Source organism: Theropithecus gelada, chromosome 16 (genome assembly GCF_003255815.1).
Source record: "Theropithecus gelada isolate Dixy chromosome 16, Tgel_1.0, whole genome shotgun sequence".
NCBI classification, from domain to species: Eukaryota; Metazoa; Chordata; class Mammalia; order Primates; family Cercopithecidae; genus Theropithecus; species Theropithecus gelada.
In genome coordinates this window covers 76,670,584-76,693,417 of record NC_037684.1, presented here as the reverse complement: position 1 = coordinate 76,693,417, position 22,834 = coordinate 76,670,584, and the positions used below count along the sequence as shown (strand labels likewise).

The 22,834-nt window shown below is 41.5% G+C and overlaps 1 protein-coding gene across 2 annotated transcripts in view; it reads left to right on the top strand.

Annotated features, from left to right (window-relative positions):
- Window positions 1-22,834, top strand: part of NCOR1 (nuclear receptor corepressor 1) — a 189,511-nt gene that overhangs the window by 10,998 nt on the left and 155,679 nt on the right. For both annotated transcript variants that reach the window (XM_025363073.1, XM_025363074.1), the window contains exons 2-3: window positions 9,710-9,887; window positions 19,855-19,988. In XM_025363073.1, the coding sequence (XP_025218858.1) occupies window positions 9,780-9,887; window positions 19,855-19,988 (242 nt within the window). In that variant the 5' untranslated portion in view covers window positions 9,710-9,779. The remainder of the gene's footprint in view (window positions 1-9,709; window positions 9,888-19,854; window positions 19,989-22,834) is intronic.

Sequence of the window (22,834 nt, the reverse complement as noted above, 5' to 3'; positions counted from 1 at the left end):
TTGTTTATTTTATTCAACAAATATTGTAGAGAATCAAACAGGTAGCTTTTATTCTAGTGAGAGAAGACAGAATATACTCAAATAAAATGAAGTACATAACCCATTTAAGATTATGATAAACCTATAAAGGAACCAAAAGGGTGATGTGATGGAGAGTAACAAGTGGGAGCTTACCTTATATGTAGGGTGGTTGGAAAGACTCTTCTGAGGTGACATTTGAACTGAGACCTTAAGTTTGAGGAGGAGCTAGCCACCTGAATGAGCCAGGAACAGCATTCCTGGCAGAGAGTAAAGAAGGACAAAGGCCCAGCTAGGAAGGACCTGGCAGAGAAGGGCTCCTGAAGAAACTAAAAGGAAACTCACGTTGCTGGGGCCTAGCAAACAATCTGGAAAGTAAGCAGGCCAAATCAAGTAGGGCCTTGGGTCATCGTAGGTAGTTTAGAGTTTGTTTGCCGCACTTAGGAAATCCTTGGGGAATCTGAAGCAGGAGAGTGATGTGTTCTGATTTAAGGCTTAAAAAGAATACTTGGCTTTTTGAGTTGAGAAAGTATTGAAGTGGGAAGCCCAGTTAGGAATTTTTTTGCGGCAATAGGTAAGGATGGTGGTAGTTAGATGGAGAGGCCTGGGAGGCTTCAGAGTGTGTGTGTGTGTGTGTGTATGTAAGGAACAGCTAAACAACTTGCTGTTGGAGTGGGTGTTACTGAGAGCTAAGTACTGCTAACTCCTGCAGACGCCATGTAGAGCAGAACAGAGCTGATCTTTGCCTTCATAGGTGGTGTCTGATAGCTCTGTTTGTTTCTTTTCTTTTTTTTTTTTTTTGAGACGAGTCTCTCTCTGCCGCCCAGGCTGGAGTGCAGTGGCCGGATCTCAGCTCACTGCAAGCTCCGCCTCCCGGGTTCACGCCATTCTCCTGCCTCAGCCTCCCGAGTAGCTGGGACTACAGGTGCCCGCCACCTCACCCGGCTAGTTTTTTGTATTTTTTAGTAGAGACGGGGTTTCACCGTGTTAGCCAGGATGGTCTCGATCTCCTGACCTCGTGATCCGCCCGTCTCGGCCTCCCAAAGTGCTGGGATTACAGGCTTGAGCCACCACGCCCGGCCTAGCTCTGTTTGTTTCTAACGTGTGTACCAAAATAAAGTAGGCTAAAAGCATTTGACTTTAAGATTTATGGAGCTCGGGGGTGCTGAGGCGGGTGCAGCAAAAAACAGAGTCTGTTCATAACCCTTGTTTTATATTGCTTAATAACCTGTCTCTGTTAGTGGGTCAAAGGGGAGGCAGCAGCAGGTGATCTTTAAGGTATCTGTCTCTGAGTTAGAAAAACATAGCTTGAGGAAGTTATGTAGCTTCCCTACAGCCTTAGAGGTAATAGTGGAACCAGACTTTTAGGTGAGCTCATGCAGACACCAAGTCTTAGTACACTGCCTAGTATATATGTAGAACTCAATAAATGGTAACTCTTTTAGTAATATCCACTTAGATATTGTTATATCTGTTTATTCAGGCCAAATATCTACATTAAAATTTTTCTTATCTCAATTTCTTTGTTCTTCTTTTGTGTTAATCAAGGAGGGAATTGGCATGTAGTCATCCATTTTTGTTGTGAAATATATTCTTTTTTTTTTTTTTTTAAGATGAAGTCTTGCTCTGTCACCGAGCCTGGAGTGCAGGGGTGCGATCTTGGCTCACTGCAACCTCCACCTCCCAGGTTCAAGTGATTCTCATGCCTCAGCCTCCTGAGTAGCTGGGATTACAGGTGCACACCACCACGCCTGACTAATTTTTTGTATTATTATTATTTTTTGAGATGGAGTCTTGCGCTGTCGCCCAGGCGGGAATGCAGTGGTGTGATCTCTGCTCACTGCAAACTCTGCCTCCCGGGTTCAAGCAATTCTCCTGCCCCAGCCTCCCAATTAGCTGGGATTATAGGCGCACGCCACTGTGCCCAACTAATTTTTGTGTTTTTAGTAGAGATGGGGTTTCACATGTTGGTCAGGCTAGTCTCAAACTCTTGACCTCGTGATCCGCCTGCCTCAGCCTCCCAAAGTGCTGGGATTACAGGCGTGAGCCACCACGCCCAGCCAAATTTTTTGTATTTTTAGTGGAGACAAGATTTCACCAGGTTGGCCAGACTGGCCTTGAACTCCTGACCTCAAGTGATCCACCTGCCTCAGCCTCTCAAAGTGCTGGGATTACAAACATGAGCCACCACGCTTGGCTGGTTTTGAAATAACATTTGTTCTTATAAGTTGAGTGAGTGAGTGTTGTTCAGTTCAGAGAATTAGTTCAATGTAGTGCCGATACACCACAGAGTTCTCAGTTGGATATTGTTATATTGTACTGCTGTCTTGGGACAGCACTTTATGTAGAGGTAAAGTAGCATCATTTTCCTTTCATTTAAGAATTATATATTATTTATTATTATTTTTTGAGATAGAGTCTTGTTTTGTTGCTTAGGCTGGAGTGCAGTGACACAGTCTCGCCTCACTGCATCCTCTGCCTCCTGAGTTCAAGTGATTCTTGTGGTTAGCCTCCTGAGTAGCTGGGATTACAGACATGTGCCACCACGCCCGGTTAGTTTTTGTATTTTTAGTGTAGACAGCGTTTCGCCTTTTTGGCTGGACTGGTCTCAAACTCCTGGCTTCTAGTGATCCACTTGCCTCGGTCTCCCAGAGTGCTGGGATTACAGGCATGAGCCACTGTGCCTGGCCAGAATTACTTATTGAATATGTGTACCCATAGATTTATCAAATAATTATATCCTTATTAAAATTTTTCTTTCAATATCATATTTTATAAGAGGTAGGATAGGTTAACTAAAAAGCTTTTTCTTTAGCTTCCATTTGTTTCTCTGTCTTTAAGTAAGATGTCATGATATCAAAAGAGGCTGCAAATAAAATACCTTGTTAGTGGCATTCCCCCAGAGTAGATCTTAACCAAAGGCTGAGAAACAGTAGCTTTTTTTTCCCCCCAAAGAGAAGAATGCTTTAGTTTATTTTACAAGAGAAAATTTATTACAGTATAGCACCACTCTGGTCTTGTACAAATTACAGAATTCACTTAGATAATTTCTAGTCTTTTCTCTCCTGGATGCTGGACTCTGTAATACGTTTAGGAGGTTGTCTTTGTTTAAATTGTCCCCAGGTTGGAGGATTTTAGGTGGTTGGGATGCCCAGGGTGGTGATACTTCTTAGCCTTGTCTTGCCTAACATACTTTTAGAATTGGACTAGAGGTGGACAGCTTTGTGGGAACTGGTGTGACCTAATTTGCCTCAGTTTAATAACTAATATTTTAGCATTTGAATGTCATAGAGGCATTGCCCTATCCCATACTTGTGTATTAGGATATTTTATTATTTTATCAGTTAAAAATTGCATATTTTGTAGGATCCTTTTTCTGCTTTGGTGAAATGTAGGCTTCACCTATATTGTGACACTTGGTGGATTCATTCTTGCTCATCCGAAGTGGCATCTTTAGTCCTGCCACAGTGAAGTGTATTTTTAGCTTCTTTTTTTTTTTTTTTTTTTTTTTTTTTTTTTTTGAGACTGAGTCTGGCTCTGTCGCCCAGGCTGGAGTGCGGTGGCCGGATCTCAGCTCACTGCAAGCTCCGCCTCCCAGGTTCACGCCATTCTCCTGCCTCAGCCTCCCGAGTAGCTGGGACCACAGGCGCCCGCCACTTCGCCCGGCTAGTTTTTTGTATTTTTTAGTAGAGACGGGGTTTCACCGTGTTAGCCAGGATGGTCTCGATCTCCTGACCTCGTGATCCGCCCGTCTCGGCCTCCCAAAGTGCTGGGATTACAGGCTTGAGCCACCGCGCCCGGCCTTTAGCTTCTTTTTTTTGTGTGTGAGATGGAGTCTCACTCTGTTGTCAGGCTAGAGTGCAGTGGTGCGATGCCAGCTCACTACAACCTCTGCTTCCCGGATTCAAGCGATTCCCCTGCCTCAGCCTCCCAAGTAGCTGGGACTACCAGGTGTGCGCCACCATGTCCGGCTAATTTTTTTTTTTGTATTTTAGTAGAGATGGAGTTTCACCACGTTGGCCAGGATGGTCTTGATCTCCTGGCCTTGTGATCTGCCAGCCTTGGCCTCTCAAAGTGCTGGATTACAGGTGTGAGCCACCGTGCCCGGCCATTTTTAGCTTTTTTTCCAAGATGGCTTAGGCCACCTTGAACACCTTTGCATAACACATTTTGGTTATGCAAAGGTTGTGGGCCAAAAGCCAGGAGTTCCTGCTGAGAGGAAAAATTGCTTTTTTTTTTTGGCAGGATAGTATTTGAAATTTTGTTGTTGCAAGATTTTCCTGTTGAGTAAATATGTATGTGTTTATTTAATATGAGAAGATTTAAAAAGGAACTTAAATAGATCATTTTCATTTTGCAATATCATATTGCTTGTTTGCAATATATAAGAGGCTAGTTCTGGGTTTATCTGTGTAATTCAGTTAGAAGTGCTGTTGTCTTTTATGACAGTGACATATAATTATTACTATATTATTCCCATCCTAAAACATTGTATGTTGATATTTAAGAGATGAGGAAGTTGATTATAAAATCTTGATCAGATTTCTTAAACAATTCATAGAATTTTTTTCAGTTCATGAGTCAACCATGTAACTACCCTGAGTTAATGAGTTTTGGTGGCTAAGAACTGAAGTTATAATTTGATACTGCCACTTAAGGTGCTCCCTTCCCCTTCAGTCTGAACTTTAAGCTAGATTCTTTTATTTCAGTGGATTTCAAATGTAAAGTATTCTGCCCAGGTATCTTAGTGAGCCAGGACTGGAGTGAAGGGTAGAGGGGAGGATGGGGAAGGGCAGGGGGAGACTGAAAAGACGAATCCTAGGTCTCCCATTCTCACTAGATCAGAATGTTTCTCCATTGTGTCTTTTGTACATTTAGCTTTCATTTAAGACTTTTGAGGAAAACATTCTGGTTAAAAAATAAGATCTGAGCACTGTTGCTGTGTATCTCGTGGATACGTTTTGAGGAAGGAGGTTGTAGTGTTCTCCAGGCTGCAGTTCATGTGAGGACAGGAAGGGCTTGCTTTAACCTGTAAATTTGTATGCCAGTAGGGGCTAATTTCCTGATTTTGCTAGTGTTTTTTTGTTTTTTTTTTTTTCCCTTCTGTGTTGGGCGGATAGTACTTTTAAATAAAACTGACTTTTGTTTTTTTTTTTTTTTTTTTTGAGATAATAAAGTTAAACTTCACTAAAGTCATACCACAAAACTAGGACAACAGGAAGGATTACTGAGATGAGGGAAAAAATGGACAAGTCACTTAACTTGTGACTTTGAGTGACATTGAGTGTAATTGTTGAACTCAGGACTCACCATAGCTGAAAGTTAAACAATGTGCATTAAAAAATTATACCTCATGGGTTTCTAATCATTTAGGCCGCTGTTGGAAAAAAATTGGTTGACCCTGGGTTAAAATCTTTTTTTTTTTTTTTTGCTTCTCCATTCCATTTATAGCTTTATTTATTTGGGATGTCTGAGTTGGGAGGAGAACGCAGAGGTAGATCACTTAAAGCATGTTTTAGGACAGCAGATCAGAAGTAGTTGGAAAACTTACAAAATGAATGAACATTCATATAGTGAAATATTCTTTTCTTTTTTTGACTGAGTTTCACTCTTGTTGCCTAGGCTGGAGTACAATGGCACGATCTCGGTTCACCGCAACCTCTGCTTCCCAGGTTCAAGCGATTCTTCTGCTTCAGCCTCTCGAGTAGCTGGAATTACAGGCATGTGCCACTATGCCTGGCTAATTTTTGTATTTTCAGTAGAGATGGGGTTTCACCATGTTGGTCAGGCCAGTCTCGAACTCTCGACCGCAGGTGATCCACCTGCCTAGGTCTCCCAAAGTGCTGGGATTACAGGCATGAGCCACCATGCCCGGCCCATATAGTGAAATACTCTTTAGCAATAGAAAGAACCATAAATTCATGAGAATAATTGCCAAGATTTTTTTTTATTGTTTGTTTGGTTTTTTTTTGAGATGGAATCTCGCTCTGTCGCCCAGGCTGGAATGCAGTGGCGTGATCTCGGCTCACTGCAAGCTCCGCCTCCCAGGTTCACGCCATTCTCCCGCCTCAGCCTCCTGAGTGGCTGGGACTACAGGCGCCCGCCACCATGCCCGGCTAATTTTTTTGTATTTTTAGTAGAGACGGGGTTTCACCGTGTTAGCCAGGATGGTCTTGATCTCCTGACCTTGTGATCCGCCCATGTCGGCCTCCCAAAGTGCTGGGATTACAGGCGTGAGCCACCGCACCCGGCCAGCCAAGATGTATTAAGTAATAAAAGCAAGATACAGAACAGTGTGTATCTAGTATGCTCCCATTTACATAGGGGAAAAAGTGAGTGTATGTATGTGTAGGATCTTTCTAAAGGACACTCTAGAAACTAGTAACTTTAGTTGCTTTCTGGGAGGGTAACTGGGTAGCAGCTAGAGGAGAAGGGCGAGGAGATTTTTCACTTTGTATTCTGTGCTACTTTTAAAAACTCTTAAGTCTTGCATATAGTATTTATTTCCAAAAAGATCAACCCTCCCCACAAGGCCCAATGTTGGCTTTTCCCCTTCCACTTGGAGCAGTTGCAGGTGTATAGATGAGGCGAAAGCTCCTCAGGTGGTTTTAATGTGTGGTCTCACTGAACATCTCAGCTCCTCCTAGTTCACTACTTGCTGAGAAAGCGGCAAAGCATTGCAGAAAACATTAGTTTTTCCCGTTTTGCCACAGACAATTATGTGATATTGGAGGAATTGTTGACTTTCTCTGATCTTCAGATTTCTCATCTGTCAAATCAGTGTTAGCTGGGTAATCTCAACCTTCCAATCCTTAAGATTTGCTGACCTCCATGCCTCGGGCCTTGGAAGGGAGCAGGGAGAAAACAGACTGAGGGACAACTGGTCAGTCTTCTGACTCTTTTCCTGGTCAGCTTTCACAACAGCAGGAAATGTGACATCAGGAGGAAATATGGTATATTTATTTAAAATATTTATATATTACATGGTACCACATATGGTTTTTAAAGTTCTTTTTTTTTTTTTTTTTGAGACGGAGTCTGGACCCCTCGCCCAGGCTGGAATGCAGTGGCGCCATCTCGGCTCACTGCAACCTCTGCCTCCCAGCTTCAAGTGATTCTTCTGCCTCAGCCTCCCCAGTAGCTGAGTTTACAGGCATGCGCCACCATGCCTGGCTAATATTTTGTATCTTTAGTAGACATTGGGTTTCACCATGTTGGCAGGCTGGCCTTGAACTCCTGACCTTGTGATCTGCCCGCATTGGCCTCCTAAAGTGTTGGGATTACAGGCGTGAGCCACTGTGCCCGGCCTTAAAGTTCTTTCTATACGTTTTTTCTTTTGTTTTTTGAGTCAGAGTTTCATTGTATCACCCAGGCTGGAGTGCAGTGGCACAATCACGGCTTACTGCAGTCTTGACCTCCTGGGCTCAAGTGATCCTCCTGCTTCAGCCTCCCAGGCAGCTGGGACCATGGGTGTGTACTGCCATGCCTGACTAATTATTATTATTATTATTTTAATTTTCTTGTAGAGATAAGTCTGCCTTCATTGCCCTGACTGGTCTCGAATGCCTGGCCTTAGGAGATCCTCTGATCTTGACTTCCCAAAGTGCTGGGATTACAGGTGTAAGCCACTGTGGCCAGCCTACAAGTTTTGTTTTAAAGTTAGATTGAATGGCAATTCCCTAGAAAATTTTATTTCCTAAACCTAAACTGGATAAAGAATATATTGATAAAAACTGGGAAATTGATCAAGTTGTCACACTGAATTATTTTTTGAATTTGCTCTCTTCCCAAATCCCTTGAAATGATGGAAACAAAATTAAAACTTTACGAATAAAATATTAAATGGGTGGAGATTTTATATATATAAAATTTATATATTTTTATATATGCAGTTATATAATTTTCATCTTATGTATAAATTCTATTTTTTTAAAACCACCCAATTAGGTAATAATAGAAATCCTATCTTAGAGTGTATGTACACACATGCACATGTATATATGTGTATGTATATAACATTTTTGTCATGGGAGTTTTATATATAATTAAGATAGAAATTATATTATAGCACACATTTTTATACATATGTAATATTCTTTATCATATGTATGTAAAATACTCCCATATTAATTATGTATAACATAAATATTTATGCTATCCTGAAACATAAACATAATCATGTTTTAGGATGGGAATACTCAGGAGTATAAAGGTACCTGTTCTCCCATTAGTCAGTCTGTGAATTCAGTATTTATGTGTTCTTATCCAGAATTTCTATGGGACCTGACAAGCCGACTCTGATGCTTGTGTGCAAGAGGAAATGTGCTAGAATAGCTGAGAAGGCGATGAAAGTAGCAGCAACAACAAAGCACAGCGCAGGTGAAACTTGCCTTGCTGAATATGAAACCTCGTAATACTAGAGTAATTTGAAAAGTATGGCATTGGCACAAGAAAAGACAGACAAAAGACAAATCAAATTAGTCTGGAATTGTGGATAAGTAGGAATGTACTTTATAATGAAGATGGCTTTGTTTTTCTTTGTTTTTTCTTGAGACGGAGTCTTACTCTGTTGCCCCGGCTTGCGTACAGTGGCGTGATCTTGGCTCACTGCAACCTCCGCCTCCCAGGCTTAAGCAATTCTCCTGCCTCAGCCTCCCAAGTAGCTGGGATTACAGGCGCATGTCACCATGCCCGGCTAATTTTTGTATTTTTAGTAGAAAGGAGGTTTGACCATGTTGGCCAGGCTAGTCTTGGAACTCCTGACCTCAAGTGATCCGCCTGCCTCAGCCTCCCAGAGTGCTGGGATTAACAGGAGTAGCCACCACTCCTGGCCTTTTTCTTTATTTGCTATTTCAGGTCCGTAGAAACATGCAAAGAGTAATATAGCAAATGTCCAACTACCTACCATCTGTGATTACAAAACTTAGTATTTTATCATCCTTGTTTCAGAATTATTGAAGACAATATTTCCTCTGTACAAATACTTACCTTAAAACTACTTTTGAATTCTTTTCACAATTGACTTATCAACTCCCAAATTTAGCACCATGTATTTTTGTCTTTATATTTGTTTCTCAGACATTTATAGAAATATGTTTACTGAGCAGTTACAATGTGTCAGACCTTATGCTGTTTTTATATACTGTTTTTACTTATATAGCTAATTATATTATTTGTCACATATTAACCTATTTTAAGCATAAAAAGAAATGACCCATTAATGTTTTGAAACTTTGGTAACTTTTATTAAGTAAATACATGAGAGGAAGCTTTTACTGGTAATTCTGGTTTTATTTATGTAGCTATAGTTATAGTTTATTAGAAGTACACTTAGTGTTGGCCGGGCGCGGCGGCTCATGCTTATAATCCCAGCACTTTAGGAGGCCAAGGTGGGCGGATCACGAGGTCAGGAGATCGAGACCATCCTGGCTAACACGGTGAAACCACGTCTCTACTAAAAAAGTACAAAAAAACTAGCTGGACATGGTGGTGGGCACCTGTGGTCCCAGCTACGTGGGAGGCTGAGGCAGGAGAATGGTGTGAACCTGAGGCGGAGCTTGCAGTGAGAATAGATCGCGCCACTGCACTCCAGCCTGGGTGACAGAGCGAGACTCTGTCTCCAAAAAAAAAAAAAAGTAGTACACTTGGTGTTTTAGTTCTTATTAATTCTATTTTTTCCCATCCTGTTTAGGTGGTTTCCTGGAAACATGATTGTTTATTGGCGTTGATCTCACAGTCTGGTGAGGACTTCTTTACTGATAATGTCAAGTTCAGGTTATCCTCCCAACCAAGGAGCATTCAGCACAGAACAAAGTCGTTATCCTCCTCACTCTGTCCAGTATACATTTCCCAGCACCCGCCACCAGCAGGTAAGGAACAAATACTATGCAAATTATACATGTTTTTTGTGTTTTTCTTTACTTTTCCTATTTAAGACACATGTTGGTCAGAAACCACCAAATTTACATTTTTTTAAGTGGCAAGAACTATTTACAAAGACGAGGAACCAAAGGTTGGGAATTAATTATTTCTGTCTTCTTACTGTGGTTTTATGCCGGATTTCAGGAGTTGAACTTGTCTTTGCTTTTGATGATAGGAATTGATGATAAATAGAAAACGTATCAATTCTCTAGAATTTCTAGGGTAAGACCTATATTTATACTCCCAAGTTGTGGTTGAGTTTTAAGCTGGCCAGATAACTTCGCATGTCTTGAGAGATGGCCAGGATAAAAACCTCTCTCTTCTTGAGAGATTGATGGTAGGAAGATTTGCATAGTAGGTAGGAAGGAAGGAAGGGATGGTAGATAGGAAGGAAGACTTTATCATAGGAAGAGTTTGTAAGAGATTGATTTACCTTGTGAAAAATAAAATATGAGGTGAAATAATAATCTCAGAGGGAGACCAAGGATATGTAAGAGGTTTAAAGAAAAATAGGAAAGGATGGGATAAAACGACCATCTCAGAGACTAAGAAAGCCCATTTGTCATCAAAATGTACTATGGGGTCCTACTGAGGACTCCTTTGAAGTGTAGTCATGATTACAGAGTTAGAATGGACATTCTTACATTGTTCCTGTGTAGGGAGGCATTTAGTCTTTCACCATTACATGGAATGTTAGTTGCACGTTTTTGTTGATGCTTTTGGTTGAAGAGGTTGCTTTCTGTTCCTAGTTTGAGAATTTCTGTCATGATTGGGTGTTGAATTTTGCTTGTATTGTCCCCCTACCCCAGTGTTATTCATCTGATTACCAATTTTCTGGATTATCGTTGCTGCTGGTTTTTTTAAAAAATCAGGCCCGGCGTGATGGCTCATGCCTTTAATCCCAGCACTTTGGGAGGCTGAGGCGGGTGGATCACCTGAGGTCAGGAGTTTGAGACTAGCCTGGCCAACATGATGAAACCCCTTCTCTACTAAATATACGAAAAAATTTGCCAGGCATCGTGGCAGGCACCTGTGATCCCAGCTACTCGGGAGGCTGAGGCAGGAGAATTGCTTGAACCTGGGAGGCGGAGGTTGCAGTGAGCCAAAATTGTGCTGTTGCACTCCAGCCTGGGCAACAAGAGTGAAACCCCATCTTAAAAGAAACAATATTAACTTTGCAGTTTAGTTTATATATATACACATATATCTTTATTAATGCACTCATTATATGTGTACATTGTAACAAATTTTGAAAAATTCATAAACTCATAGAACCATCACCAAAATGAAGATGAACAACATTTCTAACACTCCAGAACGTTTCTTGGTACCCCATCCTCCTTGGCACCCCATCGGTGTCAGTCCTTCTCCCCCACTTCCTACTAACCTTAGTTCCTAGGAAACCACTGATCTGCTTTCTATCATAATACATTGTATATGTTCTGAGTTTCATGGGAACTCTTTTGTCTGTGGCCTCTTTTGCTTCCCATGATACTTCTGTGATCTATCCATGTCTGGCATGTCTCGGTTCATTCCTTTTTATTGTTGAGTATGGGTATACCACAATTTATCCAGTCACCTATTCCAGTTTTTGATTATTATAAGTAAAATTACTTAGAAAACATATATCTATATATTTGTTGTATCTAGATTATTAAAAGAAGTATTGCCTCATTTTCTTAACAGTATCCTTTGGAGAGTGTACATTTTTTATTTTCATCAAGTCCGATGTACTTTTTTTTTTGAGATGGAGTCTTGCTCTGTCGCCCAGGCTGGAGTGCTATGGTGCCATTTCAGCTCACTGCAGCCTCTGCCTGCCGGGTTCAAACAATTCTCCTGCCTCAGCCTCCTGAGTAGCTGGAATTACAGGCATGTGCCACCACGCCCAGGTAAGTTTTGTATTTTTAGTAGAGATGGAGTTTCACCATGTTGGCCAGGCTGGGGTCGAACTCCTGACCTCAGGTGATCCACCCTCCTCGGCCTTCCAAAGTGCTGGGATTACAGGCATGAGCCACTGTACCCAGCCCCAATGTATTATTTTTATTGTTCATTTTTTGTGCTTTTTGTGTCATACCTAAGAAATTTTTGCCAAATTCACTAAGATTTTCACTTATGTTTTCTTCTCTAAGTTTTATAATTTTAGGTTTTTCATTTAGGTAAATTACCTATTTTGAATTAAAATTTTATATGTGACGTGGTAAGCATTGAGTTTCAGTCTTTCTGCATTAAGAATAATGTTAGCTTGGAGAGTGGTCTTTACTCCTGTGTTTTCTTAAGGGGTTTGCGTAGGATTGGTACTTTTTTTTTTTGAGATGGAGTCTCGCTCTGTCGTCCAGGCTGGAGTACAGTGGCATGATCTTGGCTCACTGCAACCTCCATCTCCTGGGTTCAAGCGATTCTACTGCCTTAGCCTCCTGAGTAGTTGGGATTACAGGTGCGTGCCACCACACCTGGCTAATTTTTGTATTTTTAGTAGAGATGGGGTTTCACCGTGTTGGCCAGGCTGGTCTCGAACTTCTGACCTCAAGTGATCCACCCGCCTCAGCCTCCCAAAGTGTTGGGATTATAGGCATGAGCCACCGTGCCTGGCCTTCTCTCTCTCTCTCTCTCTCTGCCCCTCTCCCTCTCTTTCCCCCTCTCTCCTCTTTCTCCTCTTTCTCCCTTTGAGTCTTACTCTGTCACCCAGGCTGGAGTGGGCAATTGCGTGATCTTGGCTCACTGCAACCTCCTCCTGGTTCAAGCAATTCTCCTGCCTCAGCCTCCCAAGTAATTGGGATTACAAGCGCCCACCACGTTGCCTGGCTAATTTTTTGTATTTTTATTTGCAACAGGGTTTCGCCATGTTGGCCAGACTAGTCTCGAACTCCTGACCTTAGGTTATCTACCCGCCTCAGCCTCCCAAAGTGCTGGGATTGCAGATGTGAGCCACCACGTGTGGCCCAGGATTGATACTTTTTCATCCTTAGATATTTGATATAATTTATCAGTGGAACTATTGGGCCCAGAATTTTTTTGGGGGGAAGAATTGAAATATGAGCTCCCTTTCTTTAATAGTTATAATTCAGATACTCAGTTTTTTTCTTGAGTCAGTTTGGATGTATTTTGTTGTTTAAGGTATCAGATTTATTGACATAATTTGTCACAATATTTCCTCATCATTTCAGTGCCTTTGATCAGATATGTTGCGATGTTGTTCCTCATGTGGATAATGTGTTTTTTTAAAATTAATTAATTAATTAATTAATTACTTAATTTTTTTTTTTTGAGACGGAGTTTCGCTCTATCGCCCAGGCTGGAGTGCAGTGGCCAGATCTCAGCTCACTACAAGCTCTGCCTCCTGGGTTCACGCCATTCTCCTGCCTCAGCCTCCCAAGTAGCTGGGACTACAGGCGCCCGCCACCTTGCCCGGCTAGTTTTTTTTTTTTTTTTGTACTTTTTAGTAGAGACGGGGTTTCACCATATTAACCAGGATGGTCTCGATCTCCTGACCTCGTGATCCGCCCGTCTCGGCCTCCCAAAGTGCTGGGATTACAGGCTTGAGCCACCGCGCCCGGCCTAATTTATTTTTTTTAATCAGTCTGCCAAGAGGTTTATCAGTTTAATAGACTCTTGAAGAACTACCTTTGGTTTCAGTCATTTTCACTATTTTCTCTGTTTCATTGATTTCTGCTCTTTATTGTTTTTTTCCTTCTCTAATTGTCTGTGTATATATCATTTCTGACATCCTTCATTCTTTCTGTATATTCAGGTTTTCTTCTGATATTATTGTGCTTTTGCCTGAAGAACTTCATTTCTCTTAGTTTAGGTCTTTTGGCAATTAATTCTCTCAGCTTTTATTTGCCTGAAAAAGTTTTTATTTCTGAAGACTATTTTCACTAGATATAGAATTCTAAGTTGACAGTTTCAGTATTTTAAGAGATACCTGGCTAGTATGATTTCTGACTAGAAGCCTGTGGTCATTCTTAATTTTTGTTCATTAATGTATAAAACACATTTTCCCCCCTCTGGCTACTTGTTGTTTTTTTTGAGGCAGTCTTGCTCTGTCATTCAGGCTGGAGAGCAGTGGTACGATCTCAGCTCACTACAACCTCTACCTCCCGGGTTCAAGCAATTCTTGTGCCTCAGCCTCCTGAGTAGCTGGGGCTGCAGGCATGCACTACCATGCCCAGCTAATCTTTCTTTTTTGAGACGGAGTTTCACTCTTGTTGCCCAGGCTGGAGTGCAGTGATGCAATCTTGGCTCACCACAACCTCCGCCTCCTTCAAGCGATTCTCCTGCCTCAGTCTCCCGAGTAGCTGGGATTATAGGCATGTGCCACCATGCTCGGCTAATTTTGTATTTTTAGTAGCTACAGATGGGATTTCTTCATGTTGGTCAGGCTGGTCTTGAACTCCTGACCTCAGGTGATCCATCCGCCTCAGCCGCCCAAAGTGCTGAGATTACAGGCGTGAACCACTGTGCCCGGCCCTAACTAATTTTTTGTATTTTTAGTAGGGACAAGTTTTCGCTATGTTAGCCAGGCTGGTCTTGAACACCTGGCCTCAAGTGATCTGCCTGCCTTCGCCTCCCAAAGTGTGGGGATTTCAGGTGTGAGCCACTGTGCCTGGTCTCCTCTTGTTACTTTTTAAGAGTTTTCTCTTTATCATTGGTGCCTTGCTATGTTGCCTAGGCTGGAGTGCCGTGGTTTTCATAGGTGCAGTCCCACTGCTGATCACATAGGAGTTGTGACCTGCTCCTTTTTGTTTTTTTTTAACCTGGGCGTGTTCATCCCTCCTTAGGCAACCTGGTAGTCCCCCTGCTTCTGAGAGGTCATCATATAAATGCTGAACTTAGTGTAGATATCTGATTGGCAGAGCCCAGAGCGGTAGCCCAGAACTACTGGGCTGAAGGGATCCTCTTGCCTCAGCCTCCCAAGTAGATGGGAATACAGGTGTGAGTCACGACGCCTGGCTGTTGTGCTTTTTGAATGAATACATTATTGTCCCTGACATTCACCAAGCTTCCTGATTCTGTGGATTTACAATTTTCATAAAATTTGAGCAGTTTGGGGCCATTGTTTTTTCAAATATTTTTTCCTGTCTCCTTTCCCCCTAGTTTCTATCTGGGACTCCAATTACTCATGTTGCATGTTATACCACAGTTCACTGTACCTCTGTTCACTTTTTTCCTCCTGTGTTTTTAAATCCATTAGCTTCATTTTGCTATGGTATCATAGTTAGTGATCTTTTCTTTTGTATTTTCAGCCTGTTGTTAATTTTATCCAGTGACACTTTTATTGCAGATGGATTTCATTTTTGATTAGAATATGAACATGAATTTCGTACTTTTTTAGTGCTGGCCTTTGTTATATTCTTGTAAAGAGAGATGAAGTCCTTCTGGTAGGAAATTAAGTTACTTTTGAGGCTTGTTTTTAAACTCTTAGGGCAGGTCTAGAGTAGTCTCTTTATTCTAGGTCTAATTTATTCCCCACTTCTAAGCTTGTCTCCTAGGGTTTCTGTTGAATGTCCCATGTATTCAGTGGGGTTTCCTCACTCTTGCTGGAAGAAATTTGAATGAGTTCTTGCCCTGAGTGAGCTCAGGGAATTGTTTGCTTTATAGTTGCTTCTAATTGTTCTATCATCAGAAATTATTTTTATCCCAGCCTGTGATATTTCTCCTTATGCATTTACAGACTAGAATTCAGACAGAGGCTTAAGGGATCCTAAATTCAGATTTCAAGAAATCTTTCTCTTTGAAACTCACTTCTGAAAGTTCAGTCCCTATGGCTTATCCAAACCTCGTACGGTTGCTTCTTCGATGACTGTGATTGTGGGACACGAATTAGGTTCCCTTCCCATGGCTGCAGTTTGGAAATTGCCTTTAGGCAGAGGGCCTAGAGTATGGTAGGTAGGGCTCACCTCATTTGCTTCATTTCTCTCAGTGATCAAGCCCTTTTTTTAGCTGTTGACTGTGAGAAGGTAATTCTGAGCAGTGTTACCTGCTTATACCTGGAAGCTGCAGTGCACTGTTGTTACTTTTATTTTACTCCTTACTCTTAATTTTTCTTGCTGGGTACATCCTTTAGAAATTCTTTCAGAGAGTATTGGCTGGGCGCGGTGGCTCATACCTGTAATCCCAGCACCTTGGGAGGCTGACGCAGGCAGATCACGAGGTCAGGAGATCAAGATCATCCTGGCTAACACGGTGAAACCCCGTCTCTACTAAAAATACAAAAAAAAAAAAACCCCAAAAATTAGCTGGGCGTGGTGGCCGGCACCTGTAGTCCCACCTTCTCGGGAGGCTGAGGCAGGAGAATGGCGTGAACCCGGAAGGTGGAGTTTGCAGTGAGCCGAGATTACGCCGCTGCACTCCAGCCTGGACGACAGAGTGAGACTCCTTCTCAAAAAAAAAAAAAAAAAAGAAAAAAAGAAGTTCTTTCAGAGAGTGTCTGTGGTTGGTACATTATTTGAGTTCTTGAATACTCAAAAGTTAGTAGCCTTAAAACTTGAGTGATGGTTTATTTTTTATTTCATTTTATTTTTAAAGACAAGGTTTCACTCTATCACCCAGGCCAAAATGCAGTAACACAGTCATAATTCACTGTAACTTTGAGCTCCTGGGCTCAAGTGATTCTCCCACCTCAGCCTCGTGAGTAGCTGGGACTACAGGTTTGTACCACCGCCGTGCCCAGCTGATTTTTAAATTTTTTGTAGAGATGGGCTCTCACTGCACAGGCTTATCTCAAACCACTGGCCTCAAGCTGTCCTCCTGCCTTGCCCTCCCAAAATGCTGGGATTACAGGCATGAACCAGCATGGCTGGTCAATGATGACTTAGTTATTCAATTTGTAGCTTCAAAGTTATTTTCCTCTGAACTTGGAATATGCTATTATTTGCTGTTTGCTTCTATTCAGTGTTGCTAATGAGAAGCCTGCTTTTATTATGATCCTTCTAACTTTGTAGGAAACCTGTTTTTTATTTCATGGAACTTATAACAAAGTTTCAATTTATTCTTGTTTTCTAATATTTTTATGTGTCCAGTATGGATTAATTTTAAAAATACATCCAGTTTTTTCCTTAAGCCCTTTTAAATCTGAAGACCATGTTTTTTTTCCTAACTTCAGAGAAATGCTGTTCTATTATTTCTCAGGATCCTGTCTCTTACCTGTTGATATGGCAAGTTGGAACTTTTTGCGCTAGCTCCCATTTTTAACTTTTCTTCTGTGGTTTCTATGTCTTTGTGCTTTACTGGGTACTGAGAGAATTCCTCAGTTCTCTCTTAGCTTTTCACTTCTGTGTGTTCAACTATTGTTTACATTCAGTGATTCAATTTTCAGTTTCTTTGATTTTTTTTTTTTTTTTTTTTTTTTTTTTGAGACGGAGTCTCGCTCTGCCGCCCAGGCTGGAGTGCAGTGGCCGGATCTCAGCTCACTGCAAGCTCCGCCTCCCGGGTTCCCGCCATTCTCCTGCCTCAGCCTCCCGAGTGGCTGGGACTATAGATTCTGCCACCGCGCCTGGCTTATTTTTTGTATTTTTAGTAGAGATGGGGTTTCACTGTGTTAGCCAGGACGGTCTCGATCTCCTGACCTCGTGATCTACCTGCCTCGGCCTCCCAAAGTGCTGGGATTACAGGCGTGAGCCACCGCGCCCGGCCTCTGATTCTTTTATTAAATTTTTAAAAAATTTTTTGAGACAGAGTCTGACTCTGTTGCCCAGGCTTGAGTACAGTGGCACGATCTTGGCTCATTGCAACCTCCACCTCCTGGGTGCAAGCAATTCTCGTACCTCAGCCTTCTGAGTAGCTGGGACCACAGACATGTGCCACCACGCCCAGCTAATTTTTGTAATTTTAGTACACATGGGGTTTTGCCAAGTTGGCCAGGTTGGTGTCAAGCTCCTGGCCTCAAGTAACCCTCTCACCTTGGCCTCCCAACGTGCTAAGATTACAGGCGTGAGCTACCATGCCCGGCCTACCATTTTATTTATTTTTTATTTATTTATTTTTTTACAAACCCTTGTGATGAGGGCTGACTTTTTTTTTTTTAATTAAAACAAAACAAAACAGAATCTCGCTCTGTTGCTGAGGCTGGAGTTCAGTGACTTGGTCTTGGCTCACTGCAACGTCTTTCTCCCAGGTTCAAGCGATTCTCCTGCCTCAGCCTCTGGAGTAGCTGGGATTACATGTGCCTGCCACCATGCCTGGCTAGTTTTTGTATTTTTAGTAGAGATGGGGTTTCACCATGTTGGCCAGGCTGGTCTTGAACTCCTGACCTCAAGTGATCTGCCTACCTTGGCCTCCCAAAGTTCTGGGATTACAAGCGTGAGCCATAGCACCTGGCCTATTTGATTGTTTTTGAGAATATTATTATTATTTTCTAAGTCCTTTTTATTTTTATCTACTGTTTTACCTGTTTCCTTGGATGTAAATTCTTTTTTGTTTTGGTGCCTTTGAAAAAACTTTTTTTTTTTTTTTTTTTGTGAGACAGAGTCTTGCACTTTTGTCTGGGCTAGAGTGCAATGGTAAGGTCTCGGCTCACTGCAGCCTCCGCCTCCCAGGTTTACGTGATTCTCCTGCCTCAGTCTCCTAAGTAGCGGGGATTACAGGAGCACGCCACCACGCCCAGCTAATTTTTTGTATTTTTAGTAGAGACGGGGTTTCGTTATGTTGGCCAGGCTGTTCTCAAACTCCTGACCTTGTGATCTGTCCGCCTTGGCCTCCCAAAGTGCTGGGATTACGGGCGTGAGCCACCGTGCCAGGCTGAAAAAGTTTTTTTTTTTTTTTTTTTGAGACGGAGTCTCGCTCTGTCGCCCAGGCTGGAGTGCAGTGGCCGGATCTCAGCTCACTGCAAGCTCCGCCTCCCGGGTTCACGCCATTCTCCGGCCTCAGCCTCCCGAGTAGCTGGGACTACAGGCGCCCGCCACCTCGCCCGGCTAGTTTTTTGTATTTTTTAGTAGAGACGGGGTTTCACCGTGTTAGCCAGGATGGTCTCGATCTCCTGACCTCGTGATCCGCCCGTCTCGGCCTCCCAAAGTGCTGGGATTACAGGCTTGAGCCACCGCGCCCGGCCTAAACTTAGTATAATGTTTTCTATGTTCATCTGTGTTCTAGCATGTGTTCTAGCATCTCTTCTTTTTTAAGGCTGAATGATATTCAGTTGTATGGTTATACTACATTTTGTTTATTTGTTCATTAGTTGATGGACATTTTGGTTGTTTTTTGTTTTTATTTTTTGGCTATTGTGAATAATGCACCCATGAAAAATTGTTTACTAGGTTTTGTGTGTGGTTTTATGTACTTGCGATTCTTTGGGGTATATACCTAAGACTGGAGTTCCTAGCTTATTTAATAATTTAGTAATTCTGTGTTTTTCTGTTTATGATTGAGTTAGCACAATAGATTTGTTTGGAAAATAAGTTTTTGCCAAAAAACAAAAACAAAGGAAAGGTACAAAAACAAACACAAAAAACGCACCTAGTTTTGATGGGAAAAACTACTACTCTTAACTAGCAGGTTGATTCTCTGGACTTCAGTTTCTTCATTGTAGGTGTGGAAGGATTTGATTAGACTTCCATGACCCTTCTTCCAGCTTACTCATTATGAATTTAGTATTGGAATGCTTTTTAGGATTTCATATTGAACACATGAGTTTGAGATTTTACTGACGTGAGTAATATGGATTGGGAGTTACTGTAATTTGTTATCAGAGGAATGAGTCAATATAGATTAAACTTGAAATTTCATTTTGGATTATTTTTAATGATATACGGTTAAAATGTTGATTATTTTAAGGAGAAGATTATATCAATGAAGGATTGAAATAGTCATTGCTCTTTCTTTCCATACTTAGTGGTCCATAACTACCTTTATACTTGCTTTGATTTCATGATGCTGTTCAGTTTTTGGTTAACAACTGATATATGATTATTTTAATACTAGGAGTTCGCAGTCCCTGATTATCGTTCCTCTCATCTTGAAGTGAGTCAGGCATCACAGCTTTTGCAGCAACAGCAGCAGCAACAGCTTCGAAGGCGACCTTCCTTGCTTTCAGAATTTCACCCAGGTTCTGACAGGTAATGAGGTTTCTTTTATGTTTCTATTTAGGATTATAACTGTGAAGTATACAAGTTTGTGATTATTTTATATTTTTACTTTTTATTAACCAAGCCATGACTGGTCATTTATAGTTTACATTTTTTTTTTTTTTTTGAGACGGAGTCTCGCTCTGTCGCCCAGGCTGGAGTGCAGTGGCCAGATCTCAGCTCACTGCAAGCTCCGCCTCCCGGGTTCCCGCCATTCTCCTGCCTCAGCCTCCCGAGTAGCTGGGACTACAGGCGCCCGCCACCTCGCCCGGCTAGTTTTTTGTATTTTTTAGTAGAGACGGGGTTTCACCGTGTTAGCCAGGATGGTCTCGATCTCCTGACCTCGTGATCCGCCCGTCTCGGCCTCCCAAAGTGCTGGGATTACAGGCGTGAGCCACCGCGCCCGGCCTATAGTTTACATTTTGAATTCTTTCCTGTTGGTTGGTTGCAGTAGTTAACAAGCTCTTAAAACTTGTTTCCTTAGTTTGGCATTAATATTATGTAGTAGAAAGGCAGTAAACCCCCTGGTCACCTGTGTGTCCTTGGTTATGTTCTATAGACTTGGGCTGCACATTAGAACCACCTGGGATGCCCAAGTCTCATCACAAAACACTTAAATCAATCTCTGGGGTTGGGCCCAGGCTTTATTTTATCGCGGAAGTTTTTCTGGTAATTCTGATTTGCAGCTAGGGTTTCCAATCAGTGATCTCAACTCTTCAAGCTTTAGTTTTCCCTCCTATAGAAATGGAGATAATAGTGGCATTGTCCTCAACTGATAGTAAATATTCTATCAGATAATGTAGGTCCTGTAAAATGCATAGTGGGTTCTCTTTTTCCTCAATGTCCTTACCATCTCTGCTTTCTTTTACTTCATTCTCATTCTCAAAGTTGTGTGTTTTTGTTTTTTTTGAGATGGGATCTTTGTAGCTCTGTTGCCCAGGCTGGAGTGCAGTGGCATGATCGTGACTTACTGCAGCCTCAGCCCCCTGGGCTCAAGTGATTCTCCCACCTTAGTTTCCCAGTCCAGGCAAATTTTGTAATTTTTGTAGAGATAGGATTTCGCCATGTTGAGGCGAAATTGAAGGAGTCTTGAACTCCTGAGCTCAAGTGATCCGCCCACCCCTACCTCCCAAAATAGTTAATTCTTTTTTTTTTTTTGAGAAGGAGTCTCGCTCTGTCGCTCAGGCTGGAGTGCAGTGGCATGATCTCAGCTCACTGTAACCTCTGTCTCCAGGGTTCAAGTGATTCTCATGCCTCAGCTTCCTAAATAGCTGGGATTACAGGTGTACACCACCACACCCAGCTAGTTTTTGTATTTTTAGCAGAGACGGAGTTTTGCCATGTTGACCAGGCTGGTCTTGAATTCCTGGCCTCAAGTGATCTGCCTGCTTTGGCCTCCCAAAGTGTCGGGATCACAGGCATGAGCCACTGCACCTGGCCAGGATTTTTTTTTTAAATTGCGTGTGTTTAAGGCATACAGCATGTTGTTATGGGATATGTATAGATAATAAAAAGGTCACTATGGTGAAGCAAATTAACGTATCCATCATCTCACAAAGTTACTTATTTTTGCTTTTTGTTTTTTTTTTTTATTACTCTTATGGCTGGACCAACTAAAATCTACTCATTTATCATGAATCCCAGATACAGCACAATATTATTACCTGTAGTCCTCATGTTGTACACAAGAACTCTAGACTTGTTCATTCTATATATCTGCTACTTTACATCCTCTGACTTTCATCTCCCGCATTTTCTTTCCACCCCCTGCCCCTGGTAACCACTGTTACCACTGTTTTGTTCTCTTTGTATAGTTCTTTTTTTTTTTTTTTTTTAAGATTCCACATATAAATGAAATCATGCAATATTTTACTTTCTGTGTCTAGTTTATTTCACATAGCATAATGTTCTCCAGGCTTATCCATGTTGTGGAAGGCAAGATCTCTTTTTTTTTGGGGGGGGTGAATACTATTCCATAGTATATATATACCACAGTTTATGATTCATTCATTGACAGACACTTAGATTGTTTTTATATCTTGGCTATTGTGAATAATGCTGCAATAAACATGGGAATGCAGTTACCTTTACAAGATGGTGATTTCATTTCCTTTGGGTATATATCCAGAAGAAGGATTGCCGGGTCATATGGTAGTTCTATTTTTAATTTCTTTAGGAACTTCCATACTGTTTTTCATAATGGTTGTACTAATTTACATTACCACTAGCAGTGTACAAGAGTTCTCTTTTCTTCACACCCTCGTTAATATTTGTTATCTTTTGACTTTTTGGTAATAACTATCCTAATGGGTGTGAGAGTATCTCATAGTGCTTTTAATATACAGTTCCCTGATGACTAATGATACTGAACATCTTTTCATATACCTGTTGGTGATTTTTGTGTTTTCTTTTGAGAAATGTCTATTCAGGTCTTCTGCCCATTTTAAAATCAGGTTATTTGTTTCTCTGCTATTGAGTTTTATGAGTTCTTTATAAATTCTGGATATTAATCCCTTAGCAGACACATAGTTTACAAATATGTTTTCTGTGTCTACAGGCTGCTGACTCATTTTGTTGTTTTCAGAAGCTTTTTAGTTTGATGTAGTCCCATTTACATATTTGTGCTTTTGTGGCCTGACCTTTTGATATGCAAAAAATCATTGCCAAGGTCAGTGTCCTGGAGTTTTCTCTTGCAGGACTTTTATAGTTTCTGATCTTATATTTAAGTCTTTTATCCATTTCGAGTTGATTTTTGTGTATGGTGTAAAACAAGGGTCTAATTTCGTTCTTTTGCATCTGGATATCTAGTTTTCCCAGCATTATTGAAGAGACTACCC